Source organism: Petromyzon marinus, chromosome 16 (genome assembly GCF_048934315.1).
Source record: "Petromyzon marinus isolate PM22_M1 ecotype Great Lakes invasive population chromosome 16, UKy_Petmar_22M1.pri1.0, whole genome shotgun sequence".
NCBI classification, from domain to species: domain Eukaryota; kingdom Metazoa; phylum Chordata; class Hyperoartia; order Petromyzontiformes; family Petromyzontidae; genus Petromyzon; species Petromyzon marinus.
In genome coordinates, this window is record NC_133682.1 from 13,399,078 (window position 1) to 13,414,215 (window position 15,138).

Here is a 15,138-nt window from a genome sequence, read left to right on the forward strand (position 1 = left end):
GGAACCATTAGAAACTCTGATTTATGGTGTATCTCTATTAGATACCACTCACTGTAGTAAAAGAGGCAATGGATTCACCTACCACACCATGACAGCAAAACAGCAACAAAAAAGAGATTGTACATTCCGACCAAGTGACAAATGAGAAACTAAGTGATTCTTCAACTTTACCATCAATAAATATCCCACACAGCACTGAGGGATTAGTTGGCATGCCAGGATTACCCTCTGCTTCTGTCTGCCCAGATTGGGCCTGTCAACCTATTCCGCAGGCACCCTTGTAAGTCCGGCCAAAAGCCTACTTCACTAAACAGCCGGACTTTTTGGAGCTGACTCAGCACTCACGAAAGACACTATAGCATTACATTCATCGTGGATTTTGCCCCAGAGAAGTGTCACAGACTTCAATCTAAGTACCACTGTCTGGGCGTGAATATCCAGCAAATTTGTGTAGATTGAAAACAATATTAGTCTCTCTCTGCTTGCACGTGCATGAAGCTATCCTTATATGATTTAGTGGTTTGGACCGAGTGGTGGAAACTCCGCATTTATTTGGCAAGGCACACAGAGTGCATTATCAGAAGCCCAAAGTGATAGTCTGGAAAGCTGAGTAGATTTTCAGACACGCCCCTCTTCACCAAACCGTGTGGTGAAGTATGGTAAACATAACATACAGTGTGGTGAATAAATTATAAAACCATAATTGTAAGATATTTTTAGCAATTAATCGGAGACCAGACTGAGCCTGCAAACGTTTTTTCCGCCTGGCAACGTGGTTTAACCCGGGGCATCATTGTGGCGAGATGTAAAACTACCTTGCATGGGTTCGATTTCGACCCTAACGCCTGCCATATATTTGGAGTTTGTATGTTCTCTCCACGGTCGCGTGGATTTTTCTCTGGTTCCTCCCAGTTTACCTCCACATTTATAAATATGGCTTTAGAGTATTTGGCTGCTATACATTTCGACGTAATATAAGCTATCATTTGTGGCCAAGTCGCGCCTTAAAAAGAGCCGTATAGCTCAGTGGGCCTTACCTGGTAAAATAAAATAAAAATACCTCAACCGGTTCCCCACATTAGAGTTGTTGTGGTACTACCGAGCATGGGCATGATCTGCTTAAGACACTCAGATACCTCCATAGTTTAACGAGTTTAATCAATTAATCAGTAATTAATCAATTGAAAAATATGCATCATGTGATGACGCTTTTAGTAGGAAGAGTGTGGACATGATATAATTGAATTGATGTACTGAGGCCCAATAGTCATTGTTTACATTAATCTGCAAATCGGGAACATATTCCTAGTACAAAGGAGCAGGTGGCTTTGCTTTAAGGCCATGTTCGTGAAATATCATCACAACATAACGAGATAAAAGGAATTATTAATTATTTGTCTACACCGACATCCACGGTGACACCGCGGTTCTAGTTGCCTCCATTCAGAAGGTCGCGCAAGTAGTTTAGGGCAGTGTGCAGGTGTCGTGCAAGATGAATGCAATGGGGGCCCAGCAGTAAGACAGCGTAATAGTTGCACACGCGTGAAGGTGCAATTGTCCCACACGGGTGGTCTCTGAACTCGTCCTCGAATTTCCCCCTGCGTGATCCTCCAAATTACACAGTGTGCATCGAGCTCCAAAAAAAAAAACCTTAGTACACATCCTGCCAGAAAACCACCACGTAATATCTACCACTCAGTCGCCCCCCACACCTCCGATTAGCACAGTTGGCTGCGTATGGCACAACAGAAGTTCTACATGAATTCACTGGAACTGGCATCACTCCCATTATGTCATGTGCACACTATTCATACTAAAATCGTAATCACGTGATGGTGATTTTTTTCTCAATTGATTAATTACTGATTAATTGGTTAAATTAATTGAACTATGTAGGTATCTGAGTGTCTCAATGAGATAATGCCCATGGCAAGTAGTGCCACAACAACTTTAATGTATGGAACCAGTTGAGGTATTTTTGTTATATTTTACTGGGCAATGCCGACTGAGTGATACAGCTCTTTTTTCAGAAGCGACCTGGGCACAAATGATTGGTCAACGAAATTGCTTATCACGTGGACATTTATAAGCAGCCAACTGCTCTAAACACGTTGATTCTAAATGTGGGCAAAGTGACACGACCAACACTCTAACATAATACACAAGAAGGACAACAACAGTAGCACACACAAAATACTCCATCTGAGCCTTCTAAAAAGCTGAGTGCCACTAGCACTCTCTTGCTGTCATAAAACGTTGCTTGCATGTTGGTTGGATAAAGCTAATGACACGCCCAACATACATTGTAGTCTTTAAATATACTACAGCGTTATTGACAAATTCTCCCGACACATTTACGTGTAATATTTAACTGCATGCCACGATTGGAAATTGATTTAGGATTCTAACATCAGGCAGCTTCTTACATAATGCGGCGAGTGTTTTTTTTTTTACATATGACCATTTTAGTAGGTGATATACACAAGCATATTGGAATTAACATCCAGATAAACATGCAAATTGTCATCATGTGGTTAATAACAATTTCCCCCTCTTGAGATTTGATGAATTATCACGACTTGGGGTCTCATTTGATTAAAGAATGGACAGAGTTCTATGTTGTTGTTACATGGTGGTGCAATGTAGAGCCTCTGGCAGGTGCAAGGATCTCGTGAGCTGAGTGATAATGAGCGCGGCTAGAGGCAATGGCCATCTCAATACATTGAAAACAAGAAAAAGGCGAAGCCCTGCAATTGCTTGCTCGCACCATTGTTGGCAGAAGGGCATCAACTAAACAGAGCTCCAGAGAGCCTCAAATATGTCGTGATGAATGTGGTGAGTTTTCGAATTACGCACTTTAATTACGACCGGCACCATTGAATTGGAATGACTCAACATTTCCTAACGTTCGGGAATTTTAAGTCGATGCACTAGTGCTCTCCCATCAGCTATGATGTAGTTTGGTTAACCACTGCTCATTCACTGTTTCTGATGCATCAGGATTCCGAGTCATGGTATGCAATTTTGATTTGCTTTTCCGTGCCTTATCTTCAAGGTCCACCTGTGGACGTTCGAGTGAACATTTTCATTAACAGCTTCGGGTCCATCCAGGAAACCACAATGGTGAGTTTCCCACTTCATTTCAATTTGAATTTGAATCCACTTGATTGTGCATTATGCTTAACATTTCGACATGCACGCTAACAACACTCATCGCATATATGTTCAAAATCTCTACCGTTGTTTTATGAATTACGACCTCCGTATTGGTGCTAATATTTTACAAGTGTGTTCGTAATGATCAGCTTTGTCGCATACGTTCCCTTGATGTATTATTAATCGACGCGTTATATTTAACAATTGTGAGTTCATCCCGGGGCATGGTGTTGAGAGGGAGCTGGAAGGCTCTAGAAGGGGGCGGGGCCAAGGAAGGAGTGGCCCCAACCCGTGGGGGATATACAGTGAGGGAAAAAGTATTTGATCCCCTGCTGATTTTGTACGTTTGCCCACTGACAAAGAAATGACCAGTCTATAATTTTAATGGTAGGTTAATTTGAACAGTGAGAGACAGAATAACAACAACAAAATCCAGAAAAACGCATGGCAAAAATGTTATAACTTGATTTGCATTTTAATGAGGGAATTAAGTATTTGGCCCCCTCTCAATCAGAAAGATTTCTGGCTCCCAGGTGTCTTTATTACAGGTAACGAGCTGAGATTAGGAGCACACTCTTAAAGGGAGTACTCCTAATCTCAGCTTGTTACCTATATAAAAGACACCTGTCCACAGAAGCAATCAATCAAACAGATTCCAAACTCTCCACCATGGCCTAGAACAAAGAGCTCTCCAAGGATGTCAGGGACAAGATTGTAGACCTACACAAGGCTGGAATGGGCTACAAGACCATTGCCAAGCAGCTTCGTGAGAAGGTGACAACAGTTGGTGCGATTATTTGCAAATGGAAGAAACACAAAATAACTGTCAATCTCTCTCGGCCTGGGGCTCCATGCAAGATCTCACCTCGTGGAGTTGCAATGATCATGAGAACGGTGAGGAATCATCCCAGAACTACACGGGAGGATTTTGTCAATGATTTCAAGGCAGCTGGGACCATAGTCACCAAGAAAACAATTGGTAACACTATGCCGTGAAGGACTGAAATCCTGCAGCACCCGCAAGGTTCCCCTGCTCAAGAAAGCACGTATACATGCCCGTCTAAAGTTTGCCAATGAACATCTGAATGATTCAAAGGACAACTGGGTAAAAGTGTTGTGGTCAGATGAGACCAAAATGGAGCTCTTTGGCATCAACTCAACTCGCCGTGTTTGGAGGAGGAGGAGGAATGCTGCCTATGACCCCAAGAACACCATCCCCACCGTCAGACATGGAGGTGAAAACATTATGCTTTTGGGGTGTTTTTCTGCTAAAGGGACAGGACAGCTTTACCGCATCAAAGGGACAATGGACGGGGCCATATGCCGTCAAATCTTAGGTGAGAACCTCCTTCCCTCAGCCAGGGCATTGAAAATGGGTCGTGGATGGGTGTTCCAGCATGACAATGACCCAAAACACACGGCCAAAGCAACAAAGGACTGGCTCAAGAAGAAGCACATTAAGGTCCTGGAGTGGCCTAGCCAGTCTCCAGACCTTAATCCCATAGAAAATATGTGGAGGGAGCTGAAGGTTCGAGTTGCCAAACGTCAGCCTCAAAACCTTAATGACTTGGAGAAGATTTGCAAAGAGGAGTGGGAAAAATCCCTCCTGAGATGCGTGCAAACCTGGTGGCCAACAGCAAGAAACGTCTGACCTCTGTGATTACCAACAAGGGTTTTGCCACCAAGTACTAAGTCATGTTTTGAAGAGGGGTCAAATACTTCTTTCCATTACGAGACCTCCTTTTGCCAGAAACAAGATTTAGGAATAGGTTTTACCCTTTTAACTGGCACAAAAACTGACACCTTTATTCAAGGCATCATGTTTGCAATGACCACAACACAAGCAGTCAAAATGCAAACAAAAAAGACAACTCTGATAATAATATGCACTGTCCTTGAATTTGATTGGTCCACACCCGAGACAGCTTTTCTTAGAGCCTAGTCTCCATTGGTGTTGGACCAGAAGATGCCAAAAGGCGTACAACTCAAAAACAGCGCACTATCAGAGTATTGAGGGCTCGGGGTGAGCATTAACATTATGAGACCTCCTTTGCCAGAAACAAGATTTAGGAATAGGTTTTACCCTTTTAACTGGCACAAAAACTGACACCTTTATTCAAGGCATCATGTTTGCAATGACCACAACACAAGCAGTCAAAATGCAAACAAAAAAGACAACTCTGATAATAATATGCACTGTCCTTGAATTTGATTGGTCCACACCCGAGACAGCTTTTCTTAGAGCCTAGTCTCCATTGGTGTTGGACCAGAAGACGCCAAAAGGCGTACAACTCAAAAACAGCGCACTATCAGAGTATTGAGGGCGCGGGGTGAGCATTAACATTATGAGACCTCCTTTGCCAGAAACAAGATTTAGGAATAGGTTTTACCCTTTTAACTGGCACAAAAACTGACACCTTTATTCAAGGCATCATGTTTGCAATGACCACAACACAAGCAGTCAAAATGCAAACAAAAAAGACAACTCTGATAATAATATGCATTGTCCTTGAATTTGATTGGTCCACACCCGAGACAGCTTTTCTTAGAGCCTAGTCTCCATTGGTGTTGGACCAGAAGACGCCAAAAGGCGTACAACTCAAAAACAGCGCACTATCAGAGTATTGAGGGCTCGGGGTGAGCATTAACATTATGAGACCTCCTTTGCCAGAAACAAGATTTAGGAATATACTATTTAGGAATATACTGGTTGTTTCAAGGCAAGCAAAACTGTTTCTGGAAAAGGAGGTCTCATAATGTTAATGCTCACCCCGAGCCCTCAATACTCTGATAGTGCGCTGTTTTTGAGTTGTACGCCTTTTGGCGTCTTCTGGTCCAACACCAATGGAGACTAGGCTCTAAGAAAAGCTGTCTCGGGTGTGGACCAATCAAATTCAAGGACAGTGCATATTATTATCAGAGTTGTCTTTTTTGGTTTGCATTTTGACTGCTTGTGTTGTGGTCATTGCAAACATGATGCCTTGAATAAAGGTGTCAGTTTTTGTGCCAGTTAAAAGGGTAAAACCTATTCCTATATACTTCTTTCCCTCATTAAAATGCAAATCAATTTATAACATTTTTGACATGCGTTTTTCTGGATGTTTTTGTTGTTATTCTGTCTCTCACTGTTCAAATAAACCTACCATTAAAATTATAGACTGATAATTTCTTTGTCAGTGGGCAAACGTACAAAATCAGCAGGGGATCAAACAAAATGTTCCCTCACTGTAAGGCGTGTCCCTAAGAGGGACCAGGGTCGCTGCATTCTACAAGCTGGAGGCTCTACGTCCTACGAGGCAACCACGTGGTCACGGACCCGAGTGAGAGGGTCCGACCCTCCGTAGCTGTTACTCCTCTGCATTGGCTGTATCTGGTAAAGGGGCAGTTAGCCCTCTGTGTTATGTGTTACAAAACAGGTCCCTGCAGGGTGGGCTGGTAGGACAAGTCTCTGCGCTGTCTATTGCTGATTTTACACCCAACAGCACGAGATTTCACTTAGTTAAAGTATTGAAAGGGGACGGACGGACGGACACATTAATCTATTGCAGGCTGGTACACTCAGTTTACAACTTCGTTCCTACCAGTATAAATGTGTTTCCTCTAAAAGGAACAATGTCTGCGACTCAGTTGGACCCACTACACCTGCAATGCTCCTCTTGGCTGGACTGGAGCCGGGTTGATGGCAATGCCGTTGGGTCACCCTCCGATCGTTCCTGCAGCAGCAGCAGCACCGCCTGGATGTAATAAGAAGCCCTAGCTGTCAATACAGATCTCTTTCAGCTAGAAGTATGCCTGGTTTTCTCTTAACAGTGCCGAAACTTTATTTTCTGTAACGGTACAGCCTCAAATTGTATTTCTGTGTCCAGTGCATTGTTTTAATGGCCCAATTTTTTTTGGTGGAGATGAAACACATACCCTTGCCATCACACATGCACTTGGATAACAGAATGTGTTTGGCTGAAAATGGCAAAATCAGGTGGTATATTGTGACCTATTGTGACCTTCGGTGCCCCATCACCATTGCCATCTAATGTAAGCTGATCAAATAATATATAACCTTGTTGTAACAGCTCTCTCGCTGGTTCAGTAGTTCCACTGCTGGATTTTTTTCCGCCTGAGGACGACCGCTTGTGTTGTGATCAAAACGGTCGTGATTTATTATTTTTACCTACGTGACTTTACCGAAAGAACCAAAGAGTATGGATTCCTGCAGTCACGAAAGCGTCAAATCAAGATTAATTTAAATATATTAACTGCAGCTTAAACAAATTATAACTGAACAATAATAATGTTTCTGGTGCATCGTGGCCTTCGAAGCGATGTGAGCGTTGGGTGTCCATAGGCTCGGAAAGGTTTGGAAACACTGGGCTATAGTATTGTTATTGCCAGCTTATTAATATATAACACTGTGGTTATAGAGGGGCATTAATAATGCAGATGTATTATTAGTGGAATAAATTAGTATGAATCCTAAATCGTTTAAATTGCAGACACTATATTTCCAAATCTAATATACATATATTTTATATCTGCATAACAAAAATCATTCACTCGTGTATGTTATATCCAGAGAGGACATTTAAAATCAGCAGAGCTTTCAAAATTACCGTTTCTAATTACACAATTTTATTCATACTGCTTAGGCTAACGAAGTAAAAATAATAAAATCCAAAATGAGGTATCCTAGAAAATGAATTGCTGTTTTTATTCGCAACATCCAGAGTAATAACCAATAGTATTGACCAATGGGCGATGGAACTCATATTGCAGCGGTAAATAACTTGTTAGTATAGAGTGATCCACTTCTGTGTTATTATATTCTAGCCAAGAGCAATCTCACGACGGCTGCATTGTGAGTCTGTGGACGATGGAGGGCGGTGCGAATCGTGATTTATTGCGTGTAAGATGCCACGCTCCTTGCTCAATCTCATTAGCTAGCCTTTGCGATGTCGTTACCTCTACAATACAACCTCACGGCAGCGAAGGCCACAGAGGGAGAAGACGACGACAAACAAGTACACAACGTGTTTTCTTACGCCATTCTTCTGGACAAAAGAAATCGAATTAAGAACAACTTTTAAAGTTATGTTTTCAATTATTTGAAATATTGGTTTGATTAAATACACGTGACTTTAGTCACGTGTCAGTTTTTAGTGGCGCTTTATTTTCAGTCGCACGTTTTTATTTGCTGTTATAGACGTGTCCAATCGTGCTTTTATGAAGCACCACTGTAAGAAGGCTGTCGGGTCTTGAGAACGTGGCTACGTGATATTTTGCTTTGACTGGTGGTGCCCCAAGTGGTGGTGGTAGTAATGTGCACACATTCCGGCTCACAGCCAACATCGGTGACGAATATACATGGGCCTCCAGGATCAGTTCAGATGAGTACCTGGTGCGGTGTGTAAACATCGCGACTAGGAGACAAAGGCGGACGGGCGTGGTGCTAGCCACCCACCTCCTTGTATGATATGCTGACCACCGGTACTGCTTGCTATCAGCACTTGCCCCAAATTCCTGTTAAGGCTATACGGTGCAGCTTTGTCTTTGGTAGAGTTGGGGAGGGGGTGCTGGAGAGTTATAGCCATGAATGTGTCAATGTTAACTTTGTTATTGTGTGTGAGTGTTTAAGGCAACCTGCTGGATCTCATCTCTGTTTCGAAGAACAAATGTGACCTAAGGTCTTCGCTCATTTACCAGCTTCACATTCCTTATTGCCATACAAATACTGGAGGAAGGGCTTTTGCTATTGATGCCCCCAGGGTCTGGAATGCTATCGCCAATAAACTGCAACTTGGATCACTACCTGTGAGATCTTCACTCAAAACTGCTCTAGAGGAGTTGTACACCCTAGCTGCCACTGCTATTCAGTGGCCTGAAATCACATGTTTCACTCCGGATGACCGCTGCAAAGTATGATCTTGTGTTTTGATTATAGTGTGCTGATCTTTAAAGGTGCATTGCAAAGTTTTGATACTCCTACTGATACTCCTGCTGTTATGGAGTGACTCATGCAGCCAACTATGGCTGCAAAGTTTGGTAGTACATGTTATGTATATCGTTTATTGTAAAATTTCAAAGTTCCTATGATCGCTGTTACATTGCTTTTATAGCTATATTTTGGTGATTTCGAAAACGTTTTGGTTTAACCATATTTGTTTGTTGTAGTACAGAGTTAGACTGATAACGTTTATCTAAATTGTCTTATGATTGTTATTGTTTGACTTGCATCCCACTGGGATTTTTGCACACATCATTGATATACGGTGCGTTTTCTGGAAGACGTTGCTGTTTTTTCCTGTTTACGCGTAATCACTTTAAGATGTTTCTTTTTGTTTGTTATGGTTGCACCCAATTCAAGGGCCGGATGGCTCACAGGGCTATACCAAATAAATGAAACTGAAACTAAAAAAAGAGGGAGTAAAGAGCATCCAAAGTTGAATGTACTCTATGTATGTTGAAATTATTTTGCACCCTGCGTAACCAACCATGCTAATCAGAGGTGCACGGGAAGGACAACAAACTAAACACAAAAGGTAGTTCTCAAGATATTAGTTTTCAATAAATATTTAAAAGTGCATAACTCCAGTGGCTTCCTAATGTCGGAGGCAAATGGGCCTGAGCAGACCAAGGGATGATGTCAGACAGTCAATAACAATGGCAACTCAGAACCCGAACACTTCAGATACACGGTTTGCTGAGGAGATGGAAAGATGAAAGCAGCTTGTTTGCAGGTGGTTAGTGGATTATTGCAATATGTTCCCAAATAATAAGATGGTATGGAAAGTAAGATTCAAGCAAAACTTTGGGATATATTTTAAAAATCCATGCAGTGGTATCACAAACAAGTGTCGAATTACTTGTTTTACAGTTTTAATTATTGTGTGATATTCACGTAGAGTTTCACAATGAAATTAGATTCAACTTGCCAAGAAAAGGAAATGCGAAGGAGAGCATGTACATGTAAAACACGTTTTGCTCAGTACTATTGACAATCTTCTTAAAATGTTTGGAAATTTATTGTAGGATGTTCTAGGTTTGCAGGCCAAATATATACATGTATGTGTGTGTGCGTGCAAAAAGGCAGTTTATGCCAATTTCTGACAAAACACTGCCCTCATTTCCCCCCTTTTCACTGCCAATTTGTTTGGAAGTGTTAAGAAGATGAGCTTTGGAGCATATGTGAGAATAAGCCAGTAGAGGCATTTGTCCCACGTAATGCCAAGAATGGCGAATCTTACAGGGAGTGTCATTGCTTTCAAAACGGTCTCCTGCAAATGTGTAGAAGGGACTGTCGCAATTGTGCATGACAATTGAGCGCGCCACACCTGGGTTGGGAAAACGGGGACGAGCCTTTGCTCTTACAAACACAGACCACGTTCCAGCAGTAAGTTAATAATATTGTTTCATGCAAAAGGGTTAATTCACTTTAATTACTGCATGCTGAATAGGCCGAGTGAGAAATTACATACGTCAGCAACAGACCTTATTTGTCAATGACCAATTACCTGGCCTGCTCATTTAATGTTGGCCACCGTGTCTTGAGCATGCCCCTTTCATTTATGCTCATGAACATTCAATCAAGTGTAATTAATAGCAGATCCGCGTGATTATGTTTCTTCTTTGGTTCTTTGGTTCTTTCGGTAAAGTCACGTAGAATGAGAATAAAATAATAATATTGTGTTATTTTATTATTTTATTCTCATTCTACGTGACTTTACCGAAAGAACCAAAGAAGATGAATCCTTGCAGTCACGAAAGCTTCAAATCGAAATTTAGAGCTGTTTGGTTGTGCCTAAATAAAGTGCAAAGTTACATGATGGTCTATTCACTGTGAATAATATAAGCGTAGTCCTTTCACATTGAGACTTTCATTGCTATGATTACGAACAAAAGACAAGGTGAAGAAATATACTTTTGACGAGCCTTAATGATAATTTTCTCTTCAAAAGTCACTTCCATGTATGGCAATTAGGAATGACAACCTCTCTGCACCTACAGGAAGACTACCTTTAAACCTCGTTTTGTTACTTTTGCAGCACTACACTGGTGCCAAAATACAGCTCAGATGCCAGAGCAATGGGCTGTCAATTATAAAATTGTGAGGTCAATCCCAAGTAAGGTTAAACTAATCATCAAGTATCATGAGCACTATCTGGTGAACACCCCTTGACGGGAAGCCGACAGCTAGTCATGCTTTGTGAGATTGATTCTTTCCCGCAGTGAAATATACACCACTGGATCAACAAAATCAAACATACACTAGCCCCCCTCAATGCTTTTTAAAGTAGAAGGGACAATGCAGATGGATGTATTAGGGGGCCACGGTGGCGATATATTAACTACCTTGCCTGGTATACAGGAGGTCGTGGGTTCGATCTCAACCCTGACGCCTCTATATACTGTATGGAATTTGCATATTTTCCCTGTGGTCGCTTTGATTTTTTTCTCCGGGTCCTCCGGTTTCTTTTCCTCCACATTTAGAAATATGCGTTTAGAGTATTTGTCTGCTATATATTTCCACATGATAAGCCACTTCGTTGAGCTATCATTTGTGGCCAGGTTGCTTCTGAAAAATAGCTTTATAGCTCAGTGGGCCTTACCTGCTAAGATAGAAATAGCTTAAAGTTCGTTAGGATGTGCCTCTAACACAGCTCTCTCTTAAGTATGAGACACTCAACTGCAGTACCCCAAGGTCACCAGAAGATGAAAGTATGGCAAATGGTTCATCTGTAATGCTACCTCACTTTTTAACTTCAGTTGTTGTGCTTGTGGAAGGGAAATAAAGTGACAATAGAAAAGGCACACATCATCTGAGGCATAAAAACACAATTACAGAGGAGCAGAGCTGCTGCTTTGGGTTTTCCTTCTCCCAGCAAATTATATTTATTTTATGAACTGGCTCCAAGTCACTGCAAAAGGGGCCCACCACCTATCACTTGTGCCATGTCCTCTTACCGTGTTGCTCTGAGTGGTCCTCAGTAAAAGTTCCTGGCACAAAAGTCTACGCTCATTCCATTCCTCATACCAAGTGGGCAGCATAATGACATTTCAAGCCATGCCTATGTTCTGTGAGCCCTACAGTGCTTGCGTAGTTGATACAATTCACCCCATTAATTAGATCGTACTGTAAATTAAATCAGTGGCAACACTTGTGCCTCAAAGCAATAGCTCCTGGGTTCGAATTCCGATTCGATTGCCTTTCTGTGTGCAGTTTGCGTGTTCTCTCTCTATCTGTTCTGCTTGGTGTTCCTCCGAATTATCCCTCCCATTGCAAAAAAAAACCACATACCTTGTAACTATTATTGGCCAAACAACCTAATGCTGATAAATTACCTGCAATTTACTTTACTAGGATTACACACAGTGTATCACCCTCTCCTGGGGAAAACTTGGCAGAACCCTCCTAAAAATAGTCATGACACTCAGTGAGCCCCGCATTAATAATTAACAAAAAATTAGGATTTGGGCATCTCTCAATTGAATGCATGTATTCGATGTAATATGTTTACTAGACCCTTCTGTAAATATACTATTGTTCAGTATTTCTTATGTTTTAAATGGGAAATTTTAAAATAATCTGTCTTTTGTGCATTTGCAAACGAACAAATCTGTGCTCAATGCACATTGCTTAATTCACATACATTCAATAACAACTGTTTAATCTCTCTGGAGTAAAGACTGGCCCTTATATACACATAGGCCAGTGGAATATAAACATGGGGTTACATCTCAAAGCAGGCCATTGATCGTCACTCTTCTGTAGGGGATGCTTATTCTTGGGATACTGCCATGGTGTAATGATTAGCCTGCCGAACTTCCAATCCGGAGGTCGATGGTTCATTCTCTCAGTGAGGCAGTTAAGCAAAAATGTGCATGTTCCTGTCCACACAGCAGAATAAAGATGGTCACTGCATCGCATGCTTTCAGATGCGCTTCTGCGGCCACTGGAGCTATGCACTTTTAAACATGGATTGAAAACTGGTTTCTTTAGAACTGCGTTTTGTGTTTAGTTTGTTGTCACGACTTAAAGCTTATGTGACTGCAGGAATTCATATTCTTTGGGTCTTTCGGTAAAGCCACGTAGATAGAAAAATAATAATAAATAATACAATATCACGACGTTTCGACCGCAACACAAGCAATCGTCATCAGGTGAAAAAATATAGCTGGAGAGCTACTGAGGCAGATAAAAATATATAGCCGGAGCGCTGCTGAGGCAGGGTGTTATAAAGGTTTGAGATGGGTGTAGCCCAAGGGTCATAATCGAAGTTGGCGGGGCTAGAGATGAAATTTGCATGTAAATGTAAGATCGGAGAGCTGAGCTCCTCCACGACGACGAAGCTGTGGAGGTGGAAATTGTATTGTGAGAGATTAGCATGTCAATGTAGGAAAACCGAAAACCAACACCACATCGAGGCAAACGAGCAACGGTGGCTGTGTTAGTGAGACATTTAGCCTGTTAATGTAAAGACATTTAACCTGCTAAAGCAACTCAGAGAGCCGAAAATAACTGCTAACATCGGCAGGTAGGATAGATTACATCACAGCCAGTTATGACTTAAACTGGTTATTAACGTCCTTCCAATGATTGCTCAGTTTGTACCCATCTTCTCGGTTGAAATTGTGTCTGTGTTTAGAAATCTGGATGGCTTCATGAACGAATCTTTGCTGATAGCCAGTGGGTTTGCAGAGTACCTCGTCTTGGAAAAATCAGTTTCGTGTTGCCCACAGTGTTAAAACAATGATCAGCCATGGCCGAGGTATTGGCCCTACATGTTTCAGATCTGCCTTATGTTTACGAACACGGTCTGAGACATGTCACTTAGTTTCTCCAATGTAACTACTGCCGCAAACACAGCTTATTTTGTAGATACCGGGGTATTGCTTGTCAGGGATCACATCCTTCACAGATGGGATCAGATCACGAATTTTATGTACTGTGTTGAATCGAACCTGGATCTTGTGTTTGCTCATGATTTTGGAGAGAAAAAATTGGTGACCCCTGCTATGTATGGCAAGGTGATGGTTTTGATTGGGGCATCATGTTTTTTTTTCTTTCACAATGGTTGGGGTGATAGCTTTACGAATTGTGTAGTCTGAATATCCATTCATCTTGAAGGTTTGGTGTACGTTCTCCAGTTCACTCGCTAGGTGGTGATGGTCGGAAATACAACGAGCTCTATGGTGTAGAGTTTTGATGAGGGAATTCTTCTGGGCTGGATGGTGGTGTGAGTCAGGTTTTAGGTAGCCATCCGTATGGGTGACTTTCCTGTAGACAGAGTGTACCATTGATCCATGTGGTCTCTTTTCGATGAAAACATCCAAGAATGGTAACTTGCCATCCTTTTCCACCTCCATGGTGAATTTGATGGCTGGGTGTATGGAATTGATGTGGTTGAAGAATTGGCCCAGAGCTGGTAAGCAATGTGGCCAGATGACGAACGTGTCATCTATGTATCTCTGCCTGGAATGCATGTCTCAATTTTGTACATGAAAACATAGGCTACAACTGGAGATAAGGAAGAACCCATCGGGGTACCTTCAACTTGTTTGTAGAATGTTCCATTCCAGATGAAGTAAGTAAGGAAACTAAGCGACATATTTCGAACCTTGTTCGTGAACATAAGGCAGATCTGAAACACGGTAGGACCAATTCCTCAGCTGTGGCTGATCATTGCTTTAATGCTGTGGGCACACACGAAATAGATTTTTCCAAGACGAAGGTACTCTGCAAGCCCACTGGCTATCAACAAAGATTCGTTCATGAAGCCATCCAGATATTTTAACACAGACACAATTTCAACCGAGAAGATAGATTCTAACTGCGCAATCATTGGAAGGATGCTATTAACCAGTTTAAGTCATAACTGGCTGTGATGTTACCATCCTCCCTGCCGATGCTCGCAATTATTTCCGTCTCTCTGAGTTACATACATGCTAATGTCTTACTAACACAGCCACCATTGCTCCTTTTCCTCGATG

General features: G+C 41.9%; 1 protein-coding gene across 1 annotated transcript in view; it reads left to right on the forward strand.

The window, feature by feature from the left end:
* Positions 1-15,138, forward strand: part of GLRB (glycine receptor beta) — a 216,756-nt gene that overhangs the window by 72,849 nt on the left and 128,769 nt on the right. Inside the window, exon 5 of the mRNA XM_032955146.2 lies at positions 3,056-3,123. Within this exon, the coding sequence (XP_032811037.2) occupies positions 3,056-3,123 (68 nt within the window). The remainder of the gene's footprint in view (positions 1-3,055; positions 3,124-15,138) is intronic.